General features: G+C 36.0%; 1 protein-coding gene and 1 long non-coding RNA gene across 3 annotated transcripts; one reads left to right on the top strand and one right to left on the bottom strand.

The window, feature by feature from the left end:
• Positions 1-14,700: 14,700 nt before the first annotated feature.
• LOC125470308 lies at positions 14,701-19,087 on the bottom strand. Its single transcript, XR_007252587.1, has 3 exons — positions 18,511-19,087; positions 17,987-18,053; positions 14,701-16,017 (listed from the first exon to the last, which is right to left on the bottom strand). It is a non-coding gene; the product is annotated as an uncharacterized LOC125470308 (long non-coding RNA).
• Positions 18,927-25,518, top strand: LOC103954214 (proteinaceous RNase P 2). Of its 2 annotated transcripts, none has more exons than XM_009366018.3 (6): positions 18,927-19,764; positions 20,580-20,681; positions 20,818-20,993; positions 21,331-21,451; positions 23,531-23,599; positions 24,772-25,518. In XM_009366018.3, the coding sequence occupies exons 1-6, from the start codon at positions 19,093-19,095 to the stop codon at positions 25,051-25,053; spliced, it is 1,422 nt and encodes a 473-aa protein (XP_009364293.2). In that variant the 5' UTR covers positions 18,927-19,092; the 3' UTR covers positions 25,054-25,518. The 2 variants fall into 2 exon arrangements, with proteins under 2 accessions (XP_009364293.2, XP_048425154.1); XM_048569197.1 differs by having other exon boundaries at positions 21,331-21,463.
• Positions 25,519-27,904: the final 2,386 nt, after the last annotated feature.

Below are 27,904 nucleotides of genomic sequence, written 5' to 3'. Positions count from 1 at the left end.
CATGGTTGGACGTTTGATATACTCTCTGGTTTATGCTTGGTTGTAGTTATAGTTCACGAATTCACATGTAATCACAAAGGAAAAAATTAGTTTTTGTAACATGCTTGAAGGAATGAACTTAAACAAACGCTACATCCCTGTGAGACTTGAGCCTAAACGTTATTTGGAGAGTTATAATCTTTGCATCATTGTTTTCTAAGTCGTTGCATGATCTCATTATTCTTTGCTTGGTTACTACTTAGAGGGCGTTTCATCACTTAGTTCCAAATGCTAGAACTCATGCCCATTTCATTCAAAGCATGTCATTGATTTGCATAACACGTATTCAAGATGAAGTTGTGTAGTGAACACCATAGCCAAATTGCCATATTTCCCTTTTCATTTGTTTTGTAGGATTTAACCCCGTTGAGCCTTGTGTAGCCTACTTTCTTTGTTAACCCACATTATCTTCACCTAGCCTAGATTAGGACCATCCGTACCCTTGTTCTTGAAGCATAGTAAGCATGAATGAATTCCCTTTGATTAATGTGTGCAGAAAATAAGTGTGGGGGAAAGAGTATTCATGTGAGTTTTTGTGCCATAGGCACGGTTGAAAAAAAAAAAAAAAAAAAAAAAAAAAAAAAAAAAAAAAAAAAAAAAAAAAAAAAAAGGAAGAAAAGAAAAGAAAAAAATGAAAAAAAAAAAAAAAAAAAAAAAAAAAAAAGAGTTGAAAAGTATTGGTTGTTGAAGTAAGGGCCCAAAACAATGAATTAGCCCCTAAGAGTTGTTTGAATCTCCCCTATTTGTTTAAAAGTTGATTTCTGCATTCTAAGAGAATTCTAGGTCTTAATTTCATTACTTTACTTACTATTGCTTAAAGAACTTTTGTTTATCCCTACCTTTCCTTGTGAGCCAATACCCCAAGCCCCGTTACAACCCTTGACTTCTATCTTGAGTGTTGTGCATTTCAATTGTGGAGTTTGAATTTGGTATGAGCATATGGTGTCACTGGTTCTCGCATCCAAGTAGTAGCATTCCATTCACGAGATCATATCCAAACACGTTTAATTACTCTAGAAATTGCTTTCTTTGCTATAACATATGTGAGTCCTAGTCTTTCATGTTATATCAATCTGCTCACATATAACTAGTGTAGGGTGTGTAGTCAGAAAATCTGAGTGAAAATTGAGTGCATAACTAGTGAGTAATTGAGGGAATTCTCTAAGGCATGTTACTACATTCAAAATATGTTTTAATTGATGAAATGCGAACTAGTGAATGGTGACTATGATTAAGTATGTGCTTGAGGGGAAGGAAGACTAAAAGCTATGTGAGTAATGATCTTTGACATGTCATGTTTCATTGGAAATCCCTGAGGCAAACGTTGGAAGGTTGAGGTTATGTTTTGTTTGTTTTATTTCGTATTGTTTACTTTAGTTGTTTTGTTTTGCTCGAGGACTAGCAAAAGTTAAGTGTGGGGGAATTTGATAGGAGCATATTCATGCGACTTAATTAGCTTGTTCTCGTGCATTTATGTTGTGTTTACTTAGTTGTTTTAGTGTTTAAGGCCACTTTTGTGTAATTTCAGATTATAAGGCCAAAGTGTGCAAGAAGATGTAAATTGGAGTCTTTTGGAGCGAAAGAGGAACGAATGAGTTGAAGACTTGCAGAAACGACGAAATCCTACTCCAACGATGAATTCTTACCAAAACGAGGAATCCTACTCAAACAAGGTTTCCTATTTTAGGAAAGTTAACCCTAAGTTTCCCGTTTTGGTAACCTTTCCTAAACTTAAACGTCCGTATTTTCTAGCCACTTTGACGGCCTTATAGGCACTTTAGGACACAAAACCAAGGCCCTAGCCCTATTTCCCTTCCTAGCCGCACCTTTATATTTATGTTTTAATTTCCTATTTTTGTAAGCCATTGAATCAATTCATTCCCTAAGCCGTCACTCCCCAAAAGCCACCATCCCATTCTTCTAAGCCGTGGCCCCCCCCATCAATTTTTCACCCTAATTATCAAAAAACCTAATTGAAGCAGCAGCCACCAATTTATATTTTTCTCCCATTCAACCTAATAAACCCGAGCCATTCCAGCCACTTTATTTTTTATAACAGCCGCAACACTTTGACCATTATTCAGCCGCAAAAGCCCTTGATTATGCAGCCCATTCTCCCATTCAAACCTACAAGCCGCAAGAAATATGGCATATTCCACCAGAACCTGTGCACTACCATAACCTAATTTAACCCTAATTCATTCATAAATTATTCAGCCATATTTTTCCCCAAAAACCTGTCCAGCCGTGCAACCAATTCTCCCATTTCATTCATAATCAGCCGCACCATTCCACCACCATTGCCGTGCCTTTTCTCCACCCTTCCAGCCACCATAAATCCATCCCTAAACCCGCAAATCATCCACCAACACCATTTAACCTCACTGCCGCAGCAAGGAGAAGAGGAAAGAGGACTTAGACGCGCAAAAATTCAAGTGGATTCGTTGGGCGTTCTAGGTGTAATCGTTCCTTTGTTCTTTATGTTTAAATTCAATTTTATTTTTCTTTTTGTGACCATGAGAGGCTAAATCCCCCTAGTTAGCTAGGGGGTGATTCGAAACCATGGTTATATTTGCAATATGAATTGATTACTTTTGGTTGGAATTTCATGAATGTTGGATTCAATTCATTTAACTGTTTGATTGATAACTTGTTTGTGTATGTTTATTGAGAGTGCACGCTTAATGTTCATGCATGAATTTGACGCTAGAATATAAGTGAGTTTCACCTAATAGTTATGAACTTATATTCACAAGTAGTGGAGGTTGCTTATAAACAATCGCGTTAATTGAATTCCTGGCAAGAGTATCATGCTTTTCATAGTTACAAATGCCTTGTCGATGCTTATAATTTCCAAAGAACGTAATGATTCTAACTTGTATCTTTATCATGCTGTTCATATAGAGAACTTGTTAGGAATAATTTGTTTGCGATGCATATTCATCCAATTCAATGATTCTAGGGAAATTTGAAGGTTAATTTAAGCAGACCTAATTAACTTGGAGTGTCGAGTTCCATAATTCATCGAAAGACCAACTGAAAATCAAAGTGTATGCAAGTGTGACATGTGTGGAGAAGAACCTTCTAGCTAGCATTCATTCCATATTTCATCACATTCATATTTACATTCTGCCTTTAAATTACAATCGTTGCATTTAGTTTAATTTCGTCAAAACCTCAATCCCCCTTTACTTTAGTGTCCAATTTAGTTAGAAAGTGTCTTAGTTTGTGTTTATAAGCGTTTTGTATTCTTTGAGTCTTTTGATTTGTTTGAGTGTTTTATTGTTAGTTTTGCATTCTTTGAGTCTAGTTTAGTGTTTCAAACTTTATTTTACGTTTTTGAGTCAGTTTCCAAGTGATTTTGCAATCCCTCCTAATCCCCGGTTAAGAACGATCCCTACTTATTTATATACTACAGTTGTCACAAGAGGGTTTTAATTTGTGTGCTTACTTAGTTCGCATCAGGATTCATTCCCATTCATACACAATTCACGCCAGAAATTCATCCCTTCTCTATAACACATCCATACTTCACCATTCTTCATATTTTCTGCCCAAAAAGAAGCCTTGAGGTCCCCTACATCCATCCCTATCCTAAACACATCATTCTACACCATCCATAACTCCCCATCCCTCCAAACCTATCCTTAGACCTTGTGCTACAACGAAGAGGAGGAGAAGAGTGCCTAAACGTTCATACAATTCAAGTTTGAGTTGTTGGAATGTTTAGGTGTTTCTTTTCCTCGATTCCAATGTTTAATTTCAATTCTCTTTGTTTTGTACGTATGAGGAACTAAACCCCCCCCTTGGCTAGGGGGGGATTCGAAATATATGTTTATGCTTGTATTTTGATTTGATTACTTCTAATTGCGTTTCATAAGTTGTGGATTCAATTTGTTTAACTGTTTGATTGATAACTTATTTATGTATGTTTATTGAGAGTATACGCTTAATTTTCATGCATGAATATGACGCTAGAATATAAGTGAGTTTCACCTAATAGTTACGAACTTATATTCACAAGTAGTGGAGGTTGCTTATAAACAATCGCGTTAAACGAATTCTTGGCATAAGTTTCATGCAATCATAGTAACGAATGCCTCGTCAACACTTATAATTTTCATAGAGCGTAATGATTCTTGCTTGTATCTCTATTATGCAATCATGTAGGGGACTTGTGGGGAATGTTTTGGGTTGTCGTATGCAATCATCCAATTCAATAACGTTAGGAAGATTTGAAGGTTAATTAGTGCATCACGGTTAACTTGGGGTGTTGAGAATTCATGGTTTATTGAAATGCAATTGGAAATCTTTTTATTATGCAAGTGTAACATGTGTGGAGATGAACCCCTTAGCTAGCCATCTCATCCATTCAATTCCATCACATTCATCTTTACAATCTGTTTTTAAATACAATCTGTGCATTTTAGTTAATTTCGTCAAAAACTCAATCCCCCTTTACTTTAGTGTCCAATATAGTTAGAAAGTGTCTTAGTTTGTGTTTCTAAGTGTTTTGATTCAAGTTATTACCCAAATTCGTCCAAAGTACTCAAAGTGCTCAAAACTGCCCAGAAAGTGTTTTTAAGGCAGTTTTGAGTGTTTTGGTGCTGTTTTGAGTCTTTTGATTTGTTTTAGTGTTTTAAAGTTTAGTTTTGCATTCTTTGAGTCTAGTATAGTGTTTTATATTGTGTTTTTACGTTTTTGAGTCAAATCCAAGTGATTAACAATCCCTCCTAATCCCCGGTCCAGAACGATCCCTACTTACATATCTATACTACAATTGTCAAAAAGAGGGTTTAATTTGTGTGCGTATAATTCACGCATCAGTTGACGCCTAGCAGCATGTCATGGTTACCCAAGCTAATCAGAAGAGGTGGAGAACCTATTCAGTTTTAGGATTACAAATGCAATACGGTCTTTCTCTAATACAATACTCTTGACCACATTGTTTGGATTTAATAGTTTATTCATGCCTTTTATCCAATGTGAATCTTGTACTTATATGATTACCTTGAATGTGATCTGGAACGCATTCCAACATCTCATTCATACTCTGGCCAGAGATTCTAAATCATATCATAGAGTATTCTCCCTCAAACAGTTTAAAGGTTAGAGATCCCTTGTTGCGCATCCACTTGCCTTCATGGCTAAGTGGCTTAACCCCGACGATGCCGTGGACACCCTGATAGAGTGACTTTGACATAATCAAAGATCAAGTACCTAACCACAAGACAGCTGTGATGCCTCAGGTCAATGGACTACTTTGCATTATCCCAACCATGAGTTCTCATGTGACATGAATATGAGAACTCTTCGTTGATCGTGTTCAGTGAACTCATTCTCTATTGAGCACCTACGTACTTGTCTTGATGTCACACACACCAATGACTCGAGACTAGTCACTCTCCCTGAGAGAAGACATAGCACGTACTGATCTTAACGGACTGTCAATGCCCAATTGACAATCCTATGATCAGGAACGTTTAGGATGTGTCAACGAAAGAATGGTCTCATGAATCTAACTTCTTTAGATCGCATTCTTCCAATCACATATTCCTTGGACTTATCGTTTAAGCATATAACATTTATATGAGACGGCTCAAACAATAATGTTTGCCCTTAATATTAAACTAGATTAGTTTAACATGTGAAATGTCCATAAAGTATCATCATATGATTGGTTTTAGGGCACATTTCCAACAATCTCCCACTTGCACTAGAGCCAATCAACTTAGTCATCAGTGATGATATCTCTTCTGTAGACATTTCATAAATGGCTGAGTAGTAGGCCTAGACAATGGATATCTATATGTTAACCATAGAAGCAACCTTGAGAATAACGACGTCACCATTATACATGATTCTCAATCATGTGGTTCAGTCTCTCATTTGAGTTCGGACCTTGATGAGACCTTGATTCCCTGGCTTGAGCTATCGCCCCATTAGTGTCATACACTTTCTGGTTGGAACCGAATGGAGAGTTCATAAATGAACTTTCCCATCCAAACAACAATGTTGTAAGCTTCTATATGGCAATATATTTTGCATACATGATGGAACACATTAAAGTCATTACTTTTAACGTTTCCACCCAAATATCTCTTTAGTCATAATAAAGAGATATCTCATTATCACTTCATTCATAATGAAGAGATATTCTATGATGGATTAGATTCATAATCTAATACATTTACGCCTCCATTACGTTACTCTAATTCTTCCTCATTCTTGAGGAATCCATCCTTAGTATTTCTTAAATACCTAAGGATTCACTTGACAGTTGTCATGGTTCTGATCCTGGGCTTGCACTGATATCATCTTGTACCGTTCTAGGTACAACTTATATCAATGTTTTCATACAATATGAAATACATAAATCACCTTTCTGCGTATGCATAAAGGATTCTATTTACGCATTATTTCTTTGAGAGTCAAAATGGTACATTCCTTTTGAGAAGAACAACTTCCTAGTCTTACTAGTATTGTCATTCTAATTGAAGTTTATCATCATATGAGAAACTTCCTAGCATCTCTTGTCTATTTTAGGGATTGATATAATCCAATTATATCTTGAAATCTATCATTATAGATTTCCATCCCATGTATATAGACTATGTCTCCCATATACATTCTATCATTATAGAATGTTTAAAGTCATAACTTTAATGATGAAGAATTCCTTTCATTTTCAAAATTAATATATATCATGTATATATATATTCAAATTTAGGAATATGATTAACTCCCACTAATCTTTTGTAAACCTAGTAAACAAAAGATTCATTTACATCTTTATGAGAAATCAAACGATTTGATCCTTTTTCTCATAAGATGCTTATAGCTCCCACTAACTTGCTGAGATTCATGATGGATGGATCTCTACAACTTATATGTCTTGTGATTCTTAGTTTTAGACATATATTATCAAGACTATCTTGATAATGGTTTCGGAAACCCATATTATGTCCAAACATTGAATCACCATTTAGTTGTTTCTAGCAATCTTCGAATTAATTGAAACTAAGACTATGTCAAAGACGGTTTCTTCAAAGTCAACCATTTTCTTTGAGTGTAGTCACCTTAAGCTACCGATTAGCTATTAAGGTTTCATTATTTCGATTCAAATGGTACTTTACCATTTCCTTGAGTATATGTCATATATATACACTCAGTGTAGTCATAAGGATTTTCATTCTTATTTCTTTCGAATTAAGAGGTGTAACTCTATGACATAGTCATAAAGTTCAAACCATTCAACTGAGACGATTTATAAATCCTTCTCGACTACCTTGGAGCTTGTGGTGTAGGAACTAGGTTGTTATTTTTGTTGATCATATCAAACAAATATTGCTTATTAGCACACAACCCCAAATCTTAACATGTTTAAGATTTGTCTTTCTTTCCAACTACATCTTATGGAGTTATGAAAATTTTGGAAGATCTTCTAATTGACAATCATATTGTTTTAGAAGTATATATATCCTATATATGGGTAATAGATAACATCTAACGAACTAAATTTTATTCAAGTTCGTTCTTCTCCTAATGGAGAAATTCATTATCTTATGATGCTATTTTCCTTGATATCTTTCAAGGAAACTCATCTAAAGTGTTATCTTTCCTTGGATCAAATCCAAGGAGGTAAATACTTTAGACGTCTTATTCATCAACTCACATTTCTTGAATTCTTTGAAACCTTTTGCAAAGTATTCGGACTTGTGTTTATTCAAAATAAACTATAGTCCAACCGAGAGTGATCTTCGGTGAATGTCATACAACATGAGTAGTATTATGTTGTGGATAAGAGCCACTAACATCTAAGTGAATTAATCTCAACAACTTTGTGATTCTTTCTTCTTTCCAAAAAGAATAAAGATTCGAACATTTCGCCTCTATACAATTTTAACAAGAAGGCATTGGATCCGGATCTAACGATCCAAAGCATCCATCTATTACCAACTCGTAATTTATGTTTTAGAGGTGTCACAACTCAGTTGGGATTAGTCACTCCCTTGCAACCTTTTGGGTTTTAAGCATCATCGTATTCTAAATAGTTAAACTACCACATCATCTCTACTATAGAGACAACCAATTAAATTACAATAATCTAATTATTGATTAAGAAAGAACAATGTTTTGTCAAACAAAACATTTATCCATCTCTACTATAGTGACGGATTTAAGTTCCTTAAAATTGGAATGTAAAGACAATCTTTAGTATTTTCCAATTTCTTTGGTAGTTCATATGAGGAAGTAAGTACAATCCGCTTTCGCAAAGATCTATATTTTATTCACTTTCCGAATGTGAAGTACTTTCTCTTCTCTCATTAATCTTCTACTTTTTATTAGCACACTTTTACAACAATTGTAAAACATAGTTAATACGGAATCAAGCATTCAAGTAGAAGAACCAACTGTTTTGAACTATTTCAAGAACATATTACAACACCTTCGAAAGGTGTGTTCTTGACACTTGCAAGACATTTCTTGCAAATACCCCTTCCAATGTCCATCCTTTCATAAAGAAAGTTTGTTCCCTTGGAGTTATTTTGCCTTCTTCATTTGACTTCCCTTTTGACTACAATAGTCATGGTCCCTAAACTCCCACTATCTCTCTTGAAACTTATTCCAAATGTGTTATACACATCAAACGATTTGGAGAGCGTGCGGTTATTGTTCACTATATAGTTTACAATAAACTTAGTGAACCATTAGGATAGGGACACAAAGGTGAAGTCCTTGCCTAGTTTCCGTCTCGTTAAGTGGTTTAACACTTCAACACTCAATGATTCAAAATCATCATAAGTCCATATAAATGGACTATTTTTGTCAACCAACCATTATGTTCTAAACATAATAACAAACTTTCAAGAGTTGTTCAAGGCAACTCTCATTTCTTCATACAACAATTTGTAAGTGAAGAATCATGGCACATAAAGTGTCCATGCCCTTGTGCTTACTTCTCAAGTTCCTTGTTCGTGTAACAAAGAGACAAGCACTAGAGTTTGCATTGTCCTCTTCATGGTAGACTTATCTAACATGTTCTTCCATTGATACATTATCAATAGGAAGATTGTGAGGATGAGACTACTTAGGTACTTTTACAATCCATTCAAGACAATCTATGGGATTGTGGTACCAAGTTCGGAAACTAAAGCGTTCGGTTTTTCTTTGTCAAGTTTTGGATAGCGTTTGCAAATATATTGGTAAACAAATACATAACGAATATAAATTGATTGATTTTAAGCCATTTGATTCGGGTCTTTAAATCAAATAGCACCACCCACTATTTTTGGCAAATTCCATATCCCTCATCGGAATTCGAGAGTTTTGTTGAACTCTTAGCAGGGTATGGGAGACTCACCATTACCAAGCCCACCTCAGAATTATATCATTTTGGTTAGCAAAAATAATGATGAGAGAATAACACTTTAATCATTTACAACTCTTGTAATTACCCATCTAGTTTGGCCTCTAGAGAATGAATGCCTCAGAATTATATCATGTTGGCACCATTTCACTTAGTTAAGTTATTCCCACCATGCTTAGTTTATGTAGAGGTTCAAGCACAACCTAAGAATTATATCATGTTGGTCATACTCGTTGTCTACACTCACCTCATCATATGTTTATGGACTCCTCCTGGATGTAAGCACATACTTTGTACTTCCCCATTATAGGGTGAAGCCGGTGCATGAGTCACAAACGATTGGAGCCCACCACGGTGGAAGGTCACGAAGAGATATTCAAAGCATCTCTCGCTTATCAACTTAATAATGGTTTTAGTTGAGGGTTTTAGGTCTCATCACATATAAACATACATTTTAATCCAATTAAAACATTTTGGTCCTATTACAACTATTGGTCCATTTGATTGATTTAGTTGTATATAATACTCCCACTAAGCTTTTAAAACGGTTTTTAAAGCAAGAGTATATGATACTACTAACATAAGGTTTGCATTCATTGATGGACTATATAGTTGTCTTAGGGCCTTAGGATGACTATGAACCTTTGATTAGATTCAACACGAGCCTAGTGTTGAATCTCGGTCTAGGGATGGAGATTGATTTTAGTTACGCGTTTAATCACATTAAGGCGTGTTGTCTTAGGGCGTTGCACCCAACTACTCCAATTTCATGCATATCGAATAAAACAAGAAAGGAGTACTTCAAAGTAAATAAGAGCTTATGCTCTTTTACAACAATTGATCAAATCAAATTACTTTAAAGTAAAGAAGAGCTTATGCTCTTTTACAACAATTGATCATATCAAATTACAACCAAAATTTAATCTACACATTCCCATGGTTCAAACAAATTTGAAACGGCCTTTCACATAGCTCAATTATAGTAGGCTTAGGTTCATAATCACCATTTCTTTAATTAATTAACGCTTTAACTAATTAAACTTGAATGCAACATTTTCATTTGGTTTTTGTATCCATAGAATTGATTTAAATGGAGCTAAATGAAATGAAAATCCAATTCTCATTTAAAGAGACAAAACAATTTTGTTCTCTACCTAATTTGGGCCAAAATGCTATGACCTCAACTTGTTTGGGCCATAGTGCAATTAACCTCAACTTTTGGGCTATTTTGCAAAAACTTAAACTTTTGGGGTCACTTTGTAAAAACACAAAAGTCCACTACTTCATGTAATTACAACTAGAACCCAAAAATTTCCACAAAAGCTAAAACTTCATTAAAGGAGCAAAACAATTTGTCCTTTTAGTGATTTTGGACCTTTACGTAAAAACGTAAACTTTTGGGTCAAAGTACAAATACACAAAAGTATCAAAACTTTATGTAATTGCATAAAAGCCCCACAAGGACCCTAATTGAGTAGGGTGGCCGGCCATTGAAGCAAAGTTTATAAAAAAATTTCAAAGTTTTGTAAGTGGGGTGTGTGAAATGGAATAAATCATTACACACCTACCCACTAAAATTTCTTTAATTTTTCAAAACAAATATCTAAGATATTTAAACATAAGAAATATTTCAAAACAAAAACTTTATGAAATAAATCAAAACTTTGAATCAAAACACCAAACCTTTTGTTCTTGGCAAGAACATATCAAGAACAATGAAGAACATCCATGAAAACCCATAAGAGCTCCATGAACATTCTTCACCCAAAAACATACCAAAACCACTCAAACTTAAGGGAAATAACATACAACCATACTAGGGTACATAGGGGTTCCAAAAGTCACTTTAAAACACTTTTAACAAGTCAAACAAGAACCCAAAAATCCACCCTTTGGATTTGGCCGAATTTCCCAAAAAACATGGCACCAAATTTTAGCTCCAAAATTCATGCTCATATGAACTACATCTACAACATTTGAGATGGCAAATTTTCTAACAAAATTTACATTCAAAGAAGCAAGAATAAAGCTTGTAACAATTACAACATTCAAATCACAAACTATGAACTACAAAACCCAAAAGGATTCACCAACTACTAGACTTAGGCTCTTGATACCACTTGAAGGAAGATTTGTGAAAAACAAGTTCATTTGAGCAACATCAACAACATGCAATTAACAATTAAAAGGCGGAATCATGTTTATATGCACTCAAATTAACCCATGAACTTCAAAGCCTAGTAGATAGGTGAACCAAGACTCAACTCAAAACAAAGTGAGTTGAGAAATCAATACCTTTGTAGATTCCTCTTTGCATAAGCAAAGGCTAATCACCCAAAGAGAGGGCCTTCATTCCTTGCATCTTAGATCCATGAATTTGGATGGATGAAAAGGTTTCTCCAAGTTCCCAAAATTGAGAACCTCTAATGATTCATCACCAAGGCATAATAAAGAAGAAATGAGTGACCTTGGAGGAGTTTGATTGCTAGATGATCCCTCCAAGGTGGCCGAAATTTTAGAGAGAAAGGAGAGCTTGTGTTCTCATCCTTTCCCCAAAAATTACCATATATCAATTTTTTAGGCTATAAAGTCCTTTATATAGTCCCTTCAAATAAGTGACCTAATGGACCAAAAGCCCTATTCTTCTATCATGGCCGGCCTATAGGGTTCATTGGGCTTTCAAGCCCTTTGTTTATTCAAGTTGTCATACAACTTGAGTTAATGGGCTTGACATTCAAATCCCATTGGGCCTTGCGGCCCAAAACTAACCCGAGGTCTTTAACGAACTTATTCGTTTGATTAATTAATATATTAATTAATCCTAGCCTTAGATAAATAATTAAACCATTTAATTATTCTTACTCATCTCCGTTGTTTCTTCAAACACTACCTTACTCGGTGAACGATCCATTAGGTTCCTTTTAGCGAGGCAGTGGGCGATTAAAAACTCTTTCTAATCGATTGTGAATTGAAACTTACTTTCAATTCTCCCGTTAGTGATAATACACTTTTAGGGCTTCCACAAACCATGGTTGACGCCTAGCAGCATGTCATGGTTACCCAAGCTAATCAGAAGAGGTGGAGAACCTATTCAGTTTTAGGATTACAAATGCAATACGGTCTTTCTCTAATACAATACTCTTGACCACATTGTTTGGATTTGATAGTTTATTCATGTCTTCTATCCAATGTGAATCTTGTACTTATATGATTACCTTGAATGTGATCTGGAACGCATTCCAACATCTCATTCATACGCTGGCCAGAGATTCTAAATCATATCATAGAGTATTCTCCCTCAAACAGTTTGAAGGTTAGAGATCCCTTGTTGCGCATCCACTTGCCTCCATGACTAAGTGGCTTAACCCCGACGATGCCGTGGACACCCTGATAGAGTGACTTTGACATAATCAAAGATCAAGTACCTAACCACAAGACAGCTGTGATGCCTCAGGTCAAAGGACTACTTTGCATTATCCCAACCATGAGTTCTCATGTGACATGAATATGAGAACTCTTCGTTGATCGTGTTCAGTGAACTCATTCTCTATTAAGCACCTACGTACTTGTCTTGATGTCACACACACCAATGACTCGAGACTAGTCACTCTCCCTGAGAGAAGACATAGCACGTACTGATCTTAACGGACTGTCAATGCCCAATTGACAATCCTATGATCAGGAACGTTTAGGATGTGTCAACGAAAGAATGGTCTCATGAATCTAACTTCTTTAGATCGCATTCTTCCAATCACATATTCCTTGGACTTATCGTTTAAGCATATAACATTTATATGAGACGGCTCAAACAATAATGTTTGCCCTTAATATTAAACTAGATTAGTTTAACATGTGAAATGTCCATAAAGTATCATCATATGATTGGTTTTAGGGCACATTTCCAACAAAACGTGTAAGTACGTAAGAATTCTTTCACCAGTCCAATCTACAGAAGTGGAACCAAATTATAAAACTGTTGACCCTAAAAATTATCTAACCTACGAGGTGCGTAGGTCGAGTGCTAATTATGTCCTTCAATCAAATGTAGGGCATGCCAACTCGTCGGCAGAGCTCGGCTGGGGAGTAAAATGCATATTGATGTGGCATTGGACGCACTGCTGACTTCTGTGTCTTGCGAATACGGCCGAGAAAGGAACTCGTCTCAGCCTTTGGGTTCTAGAGCCTGAAGACAAGGCTGCTAGTTTCTTTGAAGTTCACGAATCGTTGGCGCCGGGTATCGTATCAGTAATTATATTTGTGCAAATATAATTACGCCAAACTGGTACCAGACTGTACGAACACAAATACTCAAAAGAGATAAATGTCTTGATTGTAAATGTGGTTCGGCCGTCTGAATGCCAAACTCTAAAATGTACTTGAAAATATCCAATCATAAAATAAACTTGACTTTCAATGTGTCAAGCCTGGTAACACCTCACTTCACTGAGAAGGCTGATGAGATGATATCTTCCAACAAGGACTCGAAAATTCTAGTTGACCGAGACTTGGATAGATAATCTGCCGGTCTCAAAGCAGTGTTGTTTATCCAAACTGAAGGTGCTCCTCGATCGGCTGATTCTCCGGCTTCAATGCTGTTTATCCAAACTGAAGATGTTGCCAGTTGCCTCCACAATGTTGTTTATCCAAACTGAAGATGTTGACAGTTGCCTCCACAATGCTGTTTATCCAAACTGAAGATGTGTTGGCAAGAAAAAAGAAAATAAAAATTCTTGGTGTTTGAGAGGTTTGCGCATGGCAATTGTGTATTGAATTAGAGGCACTTGAATGATGCACTCCCCTCTCTATTTATAGTAGTAATTTCCCTAATGGCCAAGGTAAAATTTCACTTGGACTAGAACTCCTCAACTCAATCTGATTAGGTTTCGACCAATCCTAACCCTCATAGGATTTTAAACCAAGCTCTTTAATCATTCAGATTCGATCCCTTGATTCTCAGCATCTTTTATGATTCGAATCATCCTTAACTTCCAAAGAATCCTCATTGCACTAGGATTTGATCACTTCACCTTTATCCAGGCAAAACCATCTTCTGATAGGATTCAGTTGAACTATACTGGACTTGGCCCTTGGCAAGGAATATTCTCGATATTCCTTATTGGACCAAGAACAATTCTAGGCTCAGCCCAAAGTGTTATCTTGGGCCCAAACAACAACATAAATAGAAGTGGATCTCTTGTCATTACGGTCACCAGTCCAGTCTGCATCACTATAGACTTGCAAATGGAGTCTATAGTGAGATACCTAAGAATTCTTTTCACTGCGACAACATGAGAGTTTATTGAGTTATGCATAAATTGACAATGCTGGTTATTGACTGAAAAGGCACTGTCAGGCCTACTAAAAGTGAGATATTGCAAAGCTCCAACAATACTTATATACTGCTCTGGACTATAATATAGCTTTCCCTCATCTTTTAAAAGCCTATGATAAGGTAAACATGGTGTAGCACAAGGCTTGCAATCTTGCCGGTCAACTTTTTGCAACAAATCTCCAATACACTTAGTTTGAGAGATAAACAAACTAGTGAACTGATATGTAATCTGCAATCCCAGAAAGTAATTCAATTGCCCCAAATCTTTCATATTAAACTCCTTAGTTAAGGCCAAAATAACATCACAGATGAGTTGAGAACTGCTACTAGTAAGAATAGTATCATCCACGTAGAACAACAAAACCACACTACCAAGAAAAGAGTGTTTAACAAATAGAGATTGATTTGCATAAGAGATTTGGAACCCAAAACATATAGAAAACTAGTAAACTTTTCATTCCAAGCCCTTGGAGCTTGCTTTAGACCATACAAAGACTTTTTAAGTTTGCACACAAAACTAGAAGGATGATCTGACTAATAGACCCTTGAGGCTGAGCCATGTACACTTCTTCATGTAATTCGCCATGAAGAAATATGCATTTTTACACCTAATTGTTTTGCTAACCAATTAAATTGAGCTGCCAATGCTAAAATGAGTTTGACAATGGTGGGTTTAACCACATGACTAAATGTCTCACTAGAGGCAATACCACCTTCTTGACTATATCCTTTTGCAACAAATCTAGCATTGTGTCTAGCAATAGTACCATTTGGATTCCTCTGATACTATAAAGTAATTTACACCCAACTAAATTTTCATTTTACTAGAATGCTTAAAATAACTAGACTCAATAGCAAAGACATCACTGGTCTGAACAATTGCATAGGATGTGAACTTACTGAAGGAACTGGAAGAACAACATAAAGACTTTCTGGCTAAAAATCAAGATGGCAGGGTTGAACTAAAAGGTGTGGAAAAATTGAAACACTCTAGAGCACTAATGGATGTTAAATTTAAAGACTCTGAGGCTCTAGATGATGAAGGTTGATTAATCAGTGAGAATGGTGGTCTTGGTAGAATTATTGTATTAAGATGTATGACTAATTGTGGTGTTGATGTTGTAGAGGTTTACATTAATGGGGAGACATTAGTTTTTGTGTAATAAGTATGACATATAGATGTATATGGAAATATAGACTCATCAAATATAACATGTTTTGAGACAAATATTCTACCTGAAATTGGACTAAGGTAGAAATACACTTTTATATTGACCTGCATAAAAACACACATTGTCTTGTTTTAGGTTAGAGCTTGGTAGAATTGTATGGTTTTAGAAGAGGAAAACAAGCACAACCAAACACTTTAAAATGTGATAATGACGGAGAATTACCAAAACAAATATGTGCAATGTGAGGTCATATTAAGATCTTGATAAGGCGTTCTGTTGATCACATAGACTGAGGTTACACAACCATGAAACCAAACCTTGGTGGCAAGGCAGCAATTTGAAGAAGTGTGATTGTTGTATTAAGGATGTGTCTTTGTTTTCACTCAGCAAGACCATTCTGTTCAGGAGTGTGATGACATGATTTTTTGTGAAGCATGTCTTTGTCAAGCAAAAACAGTTTAAATTTATGACTCAAGTATTCACCCCCTCCATCACTTTGAAAAACTCTACACAGTCCCAAAAAATAGATTCTTCCTGTGACCTTGTCATGTATCCAAAAAATAGACTTCATTACATATGAATATGCATTTATAATCTTTGCACAATCTATAAATGGACGACAAATTTTCCATTTGTAGATTGTGCAAAGACAATAAATGCATAATGGTCTTGAAGAATTAAATGCAAAATGATTTAAAAGAATTAAATGCAATATGGTTTTGAAGAATAATCATTGTGATGTGCTCACATAGAATGGACACAGTTTTCGTACATGAAGAAAATTTTTTAATTGAAATGCACTATTTAGGAGTTTGCAAAGTAGAAGAACTAGTCTGATATGTTCAAACTTGAACCACTAGATTGGTTATTGTATCACTGTCTTAAAAAGGTGTTGTCATATTGAGATTGGACGTATATAAGTCATATGTGATGTTGCTCCTATGCCAACAACCTAGAACAGTTCTTGTGAAGCAGAAGGCTAATATACAACGTTCATGGCAGTCAAGGTTCTAAAGACGCTAGGCTTTAGGACTAGGGCATATAATCTAGGTGGACTCAAGCAAATTTATAATAAACATATAAATATGTGCCCAATTACATACTTAAAAAAAAATAAATAAAATATAATAAAAAAAAACTATGCTTATATTTTCGAACATAGAATTAAAAAAAAAAGAATTGGATCCCAAAAAAAAAACTCCAATTAAAAGGAAAAATAAAACTCATAACCTATTAAGGTCCCTTTAAAAAAAATAAAAGAATATAGCACTAGAAATCGTTTTAATGCAACCTCCAAAATGTGATGCTAAATGTGGGCCCCGTTGGCCGTTCCTAATAAAATTATAAATAATAAATGTGGGTCCCATTGGCCTTCAAAAGCACTTGAAAAGACAAAATTTAGAGAAAAAAAAAAGAAGTCATTGGCAACCCCCATGGTTGTTGTTAAGATACATATATCTACAGATATAAACTTTATCTCACCTCAAAAAGAACGGCAAACAACCGCACTCAATAGCCAAACGAAAAGAAATTGAACAAATTAGGATTCAGTTGGTATTAAATTGAAATGGGTTGAATATTATAACAAAATGATTAAAGAAAACACATAATTTATATATTTTGAGGGAAATCAATTTACCTAACTGAAATTTGTTGGAAATCAAAGGCTTTAATCTCGTATTGGAAATCAAAGTGGAAATATGTAAAAGAGCGGTGACATAACTATGGAACTCTCGAGCATGGAAAGGCTCTGGTTTCTTGCAAAACAACAGAAAATAAAATAAGAAACCCGCTAGAAAACTCGACAATAGATTGGTTAAAAAACACTTTAAAATACTCTTTGTACCACTTGGTGATGATAAACACTATTTGTTTCCGGATGAAACTAAGTATCCCAAAAATTATCTTTTCCATCTCAGAACATTCAAACTTTTCAATCAAACATGGATTCTATAATGTTGGTTAAAATTATCTACACTACGCACGTGTGTTTAACATGTATAACATGGATTCTAATTACGTAACAAAAAACCCAAAACTTGTGTTTAACATGCATAACATACTTTAACTTACCAATAATGAATTTACATGCCTGGCATGGTTGGGGAGTCTGGGACAGCGCAATTCACTTCATATACATCTGCTCAAGGATAACTCATATGCAAGAGAGGGTGTTCGTGCCCAAACGCGCATACCTTTAAAAGCAGACATATGTATGCAAGTATAAATAAATGACAAACAAAATTGTTAATTCTAACAAAATTGATAGAACCGAGTGGAAGTTTGTAAGAATCGTTTGCAGGAAGGTGCTCTGTAGAAATTGAAAAGATAGAAAATTGATAGTTCATGATTTTGGTAGTCCAGATTATATTAGCTTTAGACTCTACCAGTTTATTGCATGCGTTTTATCCATAATTCATGTCCTAATTTATCCGTTTAGGTTTTAGTTCTTGCCTTGGGGAAAACCCAAAATCTCTACCTCAAACACTCATCTGCAACCACACTAACGCAACAAATTAATCAATCAATTTCAGAAAAAATAGAGCAAAAATTAACAAACCTAAACAAATAGGATCGGGATAAATCTTAGAACATACCTGAGTTCAATTCAACTTGTCCGACAACAGTCCCAGCTCCGGGATCGCCGATGATAACAGAGACCAACACCCTGAAGAACCAGATTCAATGAGAAAGAATAGGAGGAAGAAGAAACGACCCAAGCTTAAACATCATAGAGCTTGAAGCAACCATTAATTCTCAAAAAAGAAAAAAAAAAAAAAAAGCAACTATTTAGTTTGTATTCAAAGTCCAGCCCATCTTCTTATAAATCCAACGTTCTCTCACCTTGCACTCTCTATATGCAAGCCCAGCCCATACTTATTTAAACATTAAGAACCAGAAACCTCCGTTTTTTGTCTTCCCCAGAACCCTACTCCGCCATGCCAATGGGGACCCCGAAGAAGATCAAGAAGAAGCAAACCCCAGAAGCCCAATTCCACTCCTCCCTCACTCTCTGCTCCAAGCACAAAGACCTCCCCGCCGCCATCTCCCTCTACGAATCCGCCGTTTCTCAGAACACCCGCCTCAACCACCACCACTTCAACACTCTCCTCTACCTCTGCTCAAACTCCGTCGCCGACCCCTCCATCAAGCAATTGTCCTTGGAAAATGGCTTCCGCATGTTCGATCACATGTTGTCGATCGGGATACTTCCGAATGAGGCCACCATCACCGCCATGGCCCGGCTTGCCGCTGCCAAAGGCGATGGGGATTATGCGTTTGGGCTGGTGAAGGGTATGGAGAAGTATAAAATTTTTCCGAGGTTGCGGAGTTATGACCCGGCATTGTTTTGCTTTTGTGAGAAATTGGAGGCGGAGAAGGCGTATGAGGTGGAGGAGCATATGGGTATGGTGGGGGTGAGCCTGGAGGAGCCGGAGATTGCAGCGTTGTTGAAGGTCAGCGCGGAAACGGGAAATGGGGAGAGGGTTTATGGGTACTTGCATAAGTTGAGGAATGCAGGGAGGTGTGTTAGTGAATCAACGGCCAAGAACATTGAGGATTGGTTTTGTGGTGGAGCGGCTTGTGAGGTGGGTGAGGTGAATTGGGACTCAGTTCGGGTTAAAGAGTCAGTTTTGAGGAATGGAGGAGGGTGGCACGGGCAGGGGTGGATCGGGAAGGGGGTTTGGGATGTGAGGAGAGCCAATGTGGATTTGAGCAGCAGTCAATGTAGCTCTTGTGGTGAGCGTTTAGTTTGTGTTGACCTTGATTGTGCGGAGACGGAGAGGTTTGCGCAGTCGGTTGCTGCTTTGGCAATGGAAAGGGAGGTTAAGTCTAATTTCAGTGAGTTCCAGGTGAGCCAAAATCTTTCTCTTTGTTTAATTTTCTATGCATTATTTAGAACTTTAATCATTGTTTATGTGGATGTTTAATTGTTGTTTGTAATGATGTAATAGATTCCATGGATTCAAATTTGAGGAATTGAGAACTGACTTAAAAATTCATTAGACAATAATGAAACTGTTACCGTGTGATGCCGTTTCCCCACAGTATTAGTATAAACGCTTTCTTGATTCGGATTTCGTAGATATGTCGAGCCTTTAATGATTGAACATGCAGGAACTGAGATGCTTTACAGTTTGAGTCTGTTTCGGTTGACCCGTATGAAAGTATTAGAGGTAGAGTCATAGATTTACTACACCTGTAAATATATGCAATGTGTATGCAAAGGTCTATGCCTTTATGATGAGTACAACCAGAAAACAAAAATCTCTCTTTTCATATTTTCCCGTCATTTTGGGTTAAATTGAGCTCATTTACTTTGTTACTGGATTATGAATATGGGTAAATGAATAATATGGGCTTTGGAATGCATTCGCTTAACGTTTGATTGCATATCCAACTATTAGAAGGAAACAATCAAAACCTTTGATTCCATGGAGATGCCAAGTCTTTGGGTGGTGATCTTTTTTTGTGGTTGCCTTGGTTTAAACTTTCCACATCTGTTTGTCTTGAAATGACAGAAACCAAATATTTATAAGTCGAATTAGAGTTGTTGAGTCTATCAAGAAGTTGAAAGTAGCAAAGCATGTACTTTACGTGTTCAATTTCCTGGTCAAAAGTACTTTGAGAACATATTGTAATTTATCTCCACTCAACTGCTTTAAAGGATTGGCTGGACAAGCATGCTGAGTATGAAGCTATAGTGGATGGAGCTAATATTGGGCTTTACCAGCAAAATTTCGCTGATGGTGGATTCAGTCTTATTCAGGTTGTACACCTCAAAATTATGGCTTCTCTCTTCTTTTGCTTATTTCTCCTGTTATTGCATAGCCCCCACCTTCCCCCCTCCTCTCTCTTTGCCACATGTAATCATGACACTATGTTTATGTTCTATAATAGAGCAGCTCGACGCTGTTGTAAAAGAATTGTACAATAGGAGTGGAGGGAAATGGCCACTTGTTGTCATGCATAATAGACGTTTCCGGGGACTTGTGGAAAATCCTTCCCACAGAAAACTGTTCGAGGAGTGGATGGGTAAAGGCATTCTTTATGCCACACCGAGTGGTTCCAATGACGATTGGTATGAGCCTCCAATCCACTACTTACTGAATGTTATTACTAGTTTCCTGCTTTTATGTTGTGCAATCATCTGCAGTTATCTTTCTTTCTCTAAAAAAACCCTTTTCATGGTCACATTCTCTGTTTTGATGAAAACATTGATTCTATTTTTTGCAATTCTCTCTCTCTCTCTTTCCGTGTATCTGTCTTTAAAAGAAAAACATTGACACCTATTCACCATTTTGACAAAAAATTTGATGAATGAAATACCATTCTCTCTATAGTGGTTGTGTTCACCATTTTAAACATCACGACTGTCATGCTCCGAATAATCAAATTACTTCTCTGCTATGACTCAGGTATTGGCTCTATGCTGCTGTGAAACTCAAATGCTTGCTCGTTACAAACGATGAAATGCGAGACCACATTTTTGAACTCCTAGGAAGCAGCTTCTTCCTCAAGTGGAAAGAGAGACACCAAGTACATTTACTAGTACAACCTTAACATCTTTCTACGTGTTATTGCATGTGCCCTCAACTTTTTATTGGCTTTTCCATGTTTTATCTCATTCTCTTGCACAATCTCATCAACATATCATTATAGATGATATCTTCTATTAGTTACCTATTTAGAACGAGTATGGAAGAATCCATATGGTTTGGCATGATATGAAACTCTGTGTATTGCAATGCCTTGCGTTTTTGGCCTTATCGAAGCTATTCAATTCTGTCATGACCTCATATTTTAAACATTTTCATTTGCAGTGCTTGAGCTTGTATGCATTTTAAATATGTTGTTTTTTAAGTCTTAGATTCTTTAAAACTTAGATTCTGACCTGCCTTGACCATCTGAACCAATCTAATCAGCTTAGTTCTGTTACTTGAGTAAGCTGGTAAGAATAGCACCCATTTTTCTTTTTCTTATTTTAATTTTTTAATAGAGAAAGAGTGCCTCTCAATGCAGTTCAGAAGTAGGAAGATTTTCCTTTTGTATTTTTAACTTTTAACCAAAATATGTGAAACTTGTTCGTTTCTTTAGTAGTGTTGACACGAGACATATGAATCCTAAAATCACACTGCATGATCACAAATAATAAAAGGGACCGTGTAGATGGACCCCGTGGATGACTTAAATCACACTACAGAAAGTTGAGTGGATTTTATTTAATAGGGGTGATGAGAGATGGGTATGAGTTGCAGATAAAGGGGTCCTAGTCTTGAGCAATTTATGAACCATAGATGCAAGGAATAAGTTCTAATATAATTCAGATACATCTTATAAACACTGTTTTTGAGTTTTTGATTCGAAATATGTTTTGAGTTGGACAATGCTAATAATTTACCTTTCATTCAATGTTTTTAAAGGCGAAGGCGTAGGCGAGGCGTCTCATGGATAGCCCACATAGGCGAAAGCCTTGAGGCATGAGGCATTGCCTCACAGGACCTGAAGTTTTTAATATATATGTAAATTAATATAATACTTTGAAGAACATATTAATCAACAATCAAACTGACCATTTAGAATTAGAAATTAGAATACTAAAAACCTTACTTGAATTTTGAAACAAACTGTGGTGGTGTGGATAATTTTGAAGCAAATTGAGGTATGAGATTGGGGTAAAATTGAAATATGGGATTGGGGAGAGTTTAGGGTTTGAGGAATTGGGGAATTGGGGATTGGGTGAATTGTAAATGTGAAAATCGGGTATAGGGATGGGGAAGAAGGGAGGGACCTGCTGGGGTTATATTAAAAAAATTTAGACTTGGCCAAACAACGTCATTTTGGTCCAAGTCATTTAAAAATATTTAAAAGACTTGGCCAAAACCATGTCGTTTTGGGCCAAAGTCTTGAAAAAAAAAAAAAAAAAAACCTAGCTTTCTTCTTCTTCGCGGTCGTCTTCTTCATGAAGATGCCACTGCAGCACAACTCAGAGCCATCCCAGCCTTCGACTTCGAAGGTCCCAGGAAGATGAAGGGTCTGGGAACGCCCAGTCACACGCCTCAGCCGCCTAGTCGCGTCTTGACCACGTCTAAGAGAGTTTAAGCCTTTTCCCACTGGGCAAAGGTGTTTCCACTACCGCCCCGCCTCCAAACAGATTTGAGACAGTAAGTTATAGGTAACCTACAGTTAGTGATAGTTATATTCTTGTATGTGTGCCGAGGTGTGTCTTCCTTTCCATTTCCTTCTCTAGCCAGTGTACCCGCTACGTGCTTGAATTTGGATAAATCAAAGACAAACACTAATTCAAGGGTTGTGCTCCCCATATTCTACATTACCATCAGCCTCTAACGATATTACAAGGCAAAATCATTGTCATTACATTGCATATTTGTTGTATGTTGATGTAACATAGAGAAAATCGTGTTAAACCTTATGTAGAAAAGCACATAAAGTCAAAAGATATTAATCCAACCGGTGTTTCTGCATATTTGTCTTTTTGCTATGTTAGATGGTTTGTCAAATCTAGTTGATTAGTTTTTGGTTTGCTTAAAATGTGAACTGATCTATTCACTCATTGAATCGTTAATCCTAGAAGTTCTCTTGCATCTTGTGTTTCAGGTTCGATACACTTTTGCCAAAGGCAATCTGAAACTTCAGATGCCGCCCACATATTCTTCAGTCATCCAGGTACCATTTTGAATTTCTCATGGTTACTTTCGGTAGACTGTCCTTACTGATTATCTTCCGTTCCTTTGTCTATCTGATTTATCTTATGGTACACTTCTTAATTGTTTATGCTGACAGGGTATTTTTTTCAACTTAATGGTTTTATTTGAATCCTAATTTGTAAAATGTTCTTTTGGTTGATGAAAGTACAATGGCAACCTTCATTCATTTTATTTTGTTCCAAATCTACTTTTTATTTTTGTCAAACACAAATAATTGTGAAAGAAAGGATGCACGGCACCTTTGCTGGTTTTGAGAGAGGTTGCAGAAACCCCTAGGTGGTGATGTCAGTCCTGCAACAGTGACTGGGAGGATGAAAGTATTATATTTATTTGTTTATTTCAATATTTTCAAAGGTTTTGATGGGAAAATTACACTATAAAGTTTCAAAAAATTTGCTATGTTGGAAATTGGGGGTTCAAATAAGACTGCCATTCTTATTCATATAGGAAATTAATGTGGAAAATAAACTGAGGAATGTGGAAATATATGAGTAATGAACATACAAGATTTTATTGGATTGTAAATTTAAGATAAATCATTCCGGATATTCAGGAGGAACACTTGTATGGGTAAAACCTAAAATCTAAAGTATGCCATGCAGTTTTGAATGATTCCTTTAGGTACTTGCTTTTCTTGCATTAATAAAGATGCTTACCTTGCATTAATTTGTATATTTCTACGTTTATAGTCTCTCATGCTGATGCGAAAGTTGCGATGACTGTTTCTTATGCTCAAGCTTGATGGCAATAGGTTTTTTTTGTGTAAAGTTAGTCGTAATCTTTTCAACAGCAGTTGAACAATAGAGATATAGATTTCAACATGTTAATCAATTGGCACCTTGGTTTAAACAGACTTAAGTTGGGCTTGAACTTTGCTATAGATAGATTATGACTCCCAAGTTGCCCCTCAATTGTCACCTTAATTAGTAAAACGCTGTTTTAGTTTGCCATTTCTGAGGCGCTTTGGATGCTTAACGTTTGATTTAAATGGTCTCAAATAAATCTCAGTTGCGTAATAGAATGATGATAATCTTCACTAGTTGGATGATTGTTTTAAATGTTTGGAGACATTTAAATGGTCTCAAATATAGTCTGTGTTGGTGATTAGCTGATCCCTTAAATGTGTTTCAGGAATCCGAAAATGGATCATGGCATGTGCCCGTAGCAGATGAAAGCTGTCAGGAGCCTGCAAGAACCTGGCTCTGTATTACACGGCAAAGTGTATCTAAAGCTTGTGGTGTAGTCTCACAGAAATTGGCATCTTCTCAGAACGGTGGTATTTGCGACAACCATGAGTTACGATCATGCACATCAGACTCTGTTGCCAGTCACGATGATAAAACCACAGTTGTGACAGGCAAAAGAAAAGAGAGGTCGCCATCTCCTTCCCATCTAAATATTTCTCCTGCCTAGTTACTGTTTGCAGGAGGCCTTCATTTTCCGGCTTGTTCTGGAGACGATAACTTCTGTAAATGGTTGTGGCTGAGTAATGAGCTAGACAATGGAGATGGAATGCTATAAGGTAAAATGACCCCACACTGCAACTGAAGTTTTCAGCAGTTTCCCCTTCTATGATTAGTATCTCTGAGGTTGTACTGCATCTCAAACATACTGCAAGTTTCATCTCCCTAGCATTATTGGCAGTCGAATTTAACAGCAAAAGGAGAAGCGGATTGAGGCTGGCCTGCGGTGAAGCTTGTTTGCGATTTTATCGAATAAAGATATTAATTTTGTTGTAGTTTAACATTAATTTGGTCCTTATTCCTCTGGCAAAATAAGAAGAAAAACTAAGGGAGTCTGGTATGATCCGGCTTGTTTCCCGACAAGACATTTGAAATTTACGGTCGCTGTGTGTTGAGGGGTTATTGTGTAGGTTAATCCATTCGTCTCTCCTCTATGTTACTTCAATATATATCCAAACATTTAATAGTAAACTAGGAAATACACTTGACAACGACAATTTATACAGAACGCCTCACAAGTATTTTATTTATTTATTTTTTTTTTCGGAAATCGGTTGATAGGAAATATTACCGTTTAAAGATTAATTTTGCAAAACAACCAAATCAGAATTCAATTAAGGTTGTCATAATTTCGGTTTAATTGAAAAAACATGTGTTAGTTTGTTGGATAATTGAAAGGGGATTTAGAACATAAATACTATAGATCACCGTGATCTTTAAGAGGTAGTTTGGCAAATAAATGGTTTGGATCATCGTGTGATGTTAAAGATAAGAAGGAGAAATGAGAATTTACAAGAGGAGGTCAAAATGATAAGGTTGCTAGCATTCTCATAAATTATGCAGCCTCTTGAACTGAATTGACGAAATGGGCAGTGGGACACAAGAAGAAAACAAAGAGGTAAAGTGAGACGTAATAGAGTGTACGAAAAAAGTGTAATTTTTTGTAGGCATATCTAAGTATGTCTTTATTTATAATTGGAAGTGATTCCTGTAATTTCTTTTAACCATATGCACTCTTTTAAATTATGTAGCGTAACTCTTCTTTTATTTACTCAATCTATTGGCTAAGAACAAGTGAGTGCTTACTGCAGAGAAGTGAAAATGAGGGTGCAAAAATCACTATCCAATTATATTTACTATGGAGGACTTTTGAGATTAAGTTTACCGCCATATAGTGTTTCAATCCAATAATGCATTGTTCATTTGAAGTTTTTTCTCCGCATAACAGTGTCCTATTAGATTGGAACATCATGCTTATGTTGAACCCGTTTCATGGAGGTGGTTGTCTTTTGCAAAGATTGATTTGTACAGACAGCAATATGGGAAACTTGGAAAAGTAACTAAAATTTGGACTCCATATAGAATTATAGCCATCCTTTTTAAGTTTATGATAATCATAATCAAAAGTTGATATAAAAGTACTAATGTACCCTTAAAATTATAATTTCCTAAGACGCATTACTGAGCTTTTATGTTGGTATACAAAATTGCGTAATTTGAACATGAACCGAAGAGCAAATCTAGCAAATATAAAGAATACCTTCGAACTCATTACAAAAACTACATCTGGGTATCTTTGTTTCGTGAACCTGAAAGCTTGTTCTTTGTTCGGGGCGGACTTGAGGGATTTTTGGAGGAATTTTTGGCCGTTGCAGCCATGTTTGTAAGCTGAGAAGTGGTAGCAGGGTTTTGGGTCTGTGTATAGTATAAAGGCTTCCTTGTCCACATGTTTTGATGGAAATTTTGGGAAATGAAATGTTGCTAGAAATCGCAGAAAGATTACAACTTTATTGAGAACAAAATGGTACAATTAAATAATTAATAGATTAATAGCCCCCTAATAATAAGTTGGAAAAGCGGATCCAAAATTGAAGAGATGAAGTGATTTCTAATTATTCATGCATTAGACCATCTCTAACTCAAAGGGCTAAACATAGCTCTGTTCAAAATTATAATCTTGCAAAAATCATTTAATAATTTTTTAGTTTTAAGTTTATACTTTAAATTTAAGGAATTGTTATTAGCACTCCAAAAATCTCATTTTACACTTCAAACTTTTTATATTAAGAAAGAAAAATACACTTGTGAGGAGTGTAGAATAAGATTTTTGAAGTGCCAATAACACTTCCCTAAATTTATTGGTACTCCAAAAATCTCATTTTACACTCCTCAGAAGTGTATTTTTCTTTCCAAATACAGAAAGTTTGGAGTGTAGAATAAGATTTTTGAAGTGCCAATAATAATTCCCCTTTCAAATATAGCATTTGAATTTGAATCAATTATTACAACTAATGAGCTGAATTCTAAAAATGGGCTAAGAGGGGCTACCTTTGGCCGAATAATGGTCTGATGAACTTCACAGAATTATAACCCAGCCATCGGTTGAAAGACGAGTTTTTTGACAAATCAGACTATTTTTTAACTTTTGAACCTTTATCCCTCTTCATTTTTTGACAAATTATTGTTCAATATTGCTGGTCAAATAGTACATGAATTATGTGGCAACTGGCGAGTATGTTGGGAAGACAAAGATGGTTAGAATTTGGTGATGCAAGAATTGTGAAAAAGTAAAGCTTGACCATGCATGCTGGAGCACTACTAGTTTTTACGGCTAAGAGCAAATTGGGAAGTTTTTAATCATTAAGGGTATATTAGTACTTTTACATTAAATTTTGATTATAATTATTCACAAACTTAAAATGTTGGCTATAGTTATTATGAGGTAAAAATTCTGATTATTTTTTCAAATTTCTCCCAGTAATATGGGTACGCAAGGCATGTATAATTAAATGGGGGTAGTT

This window comes from the organism of the source record quoted next, unplaced genomic scaffold, assembly GCF_019419815.1.
Source record: "Pyrus x bretschneideri cultivar Hongxiangsu unplaced genomic scaffold, Pyrus_bretschneideri_v1 Contig5, whole genome shotgun sequence".
Taxonomy (NCBI): Eukaryota; Viridiplantae; Streptophyta; class Magnoliopsida; order Rosales; family Rosaceae; genus Pyrus; species Pyrus x bretschneideri.
The sequence above is the reverse complement of the archived record's forward strand: the minus strand, read 5'-3'. Positions and strand labels throughout refer to the sequence as shown.

Coding starts and splice junctions, on each gene's coding strand:
- LOC103954214 (XM_048569197.1), top strand. CDS start 19,093: ATGTTCGATCACATGTTGTCGATCGGGATACTTCCGAATGAGGCCACC. Junction 19,765..20,579: donor CTAATTTCAGTGAGTTCCAG/GTGAGCCAAAAT, acceptor ACTGCTTTAAAG/GATTGGCTGGACAAGCATGC. Junction 20,994..21,330: donor AGTGGTTCCAATGACGATTG/GTATGAGCCTCC, acceptor GCTATGACTCAG/GTATTGGCTCTATGCTGCTG.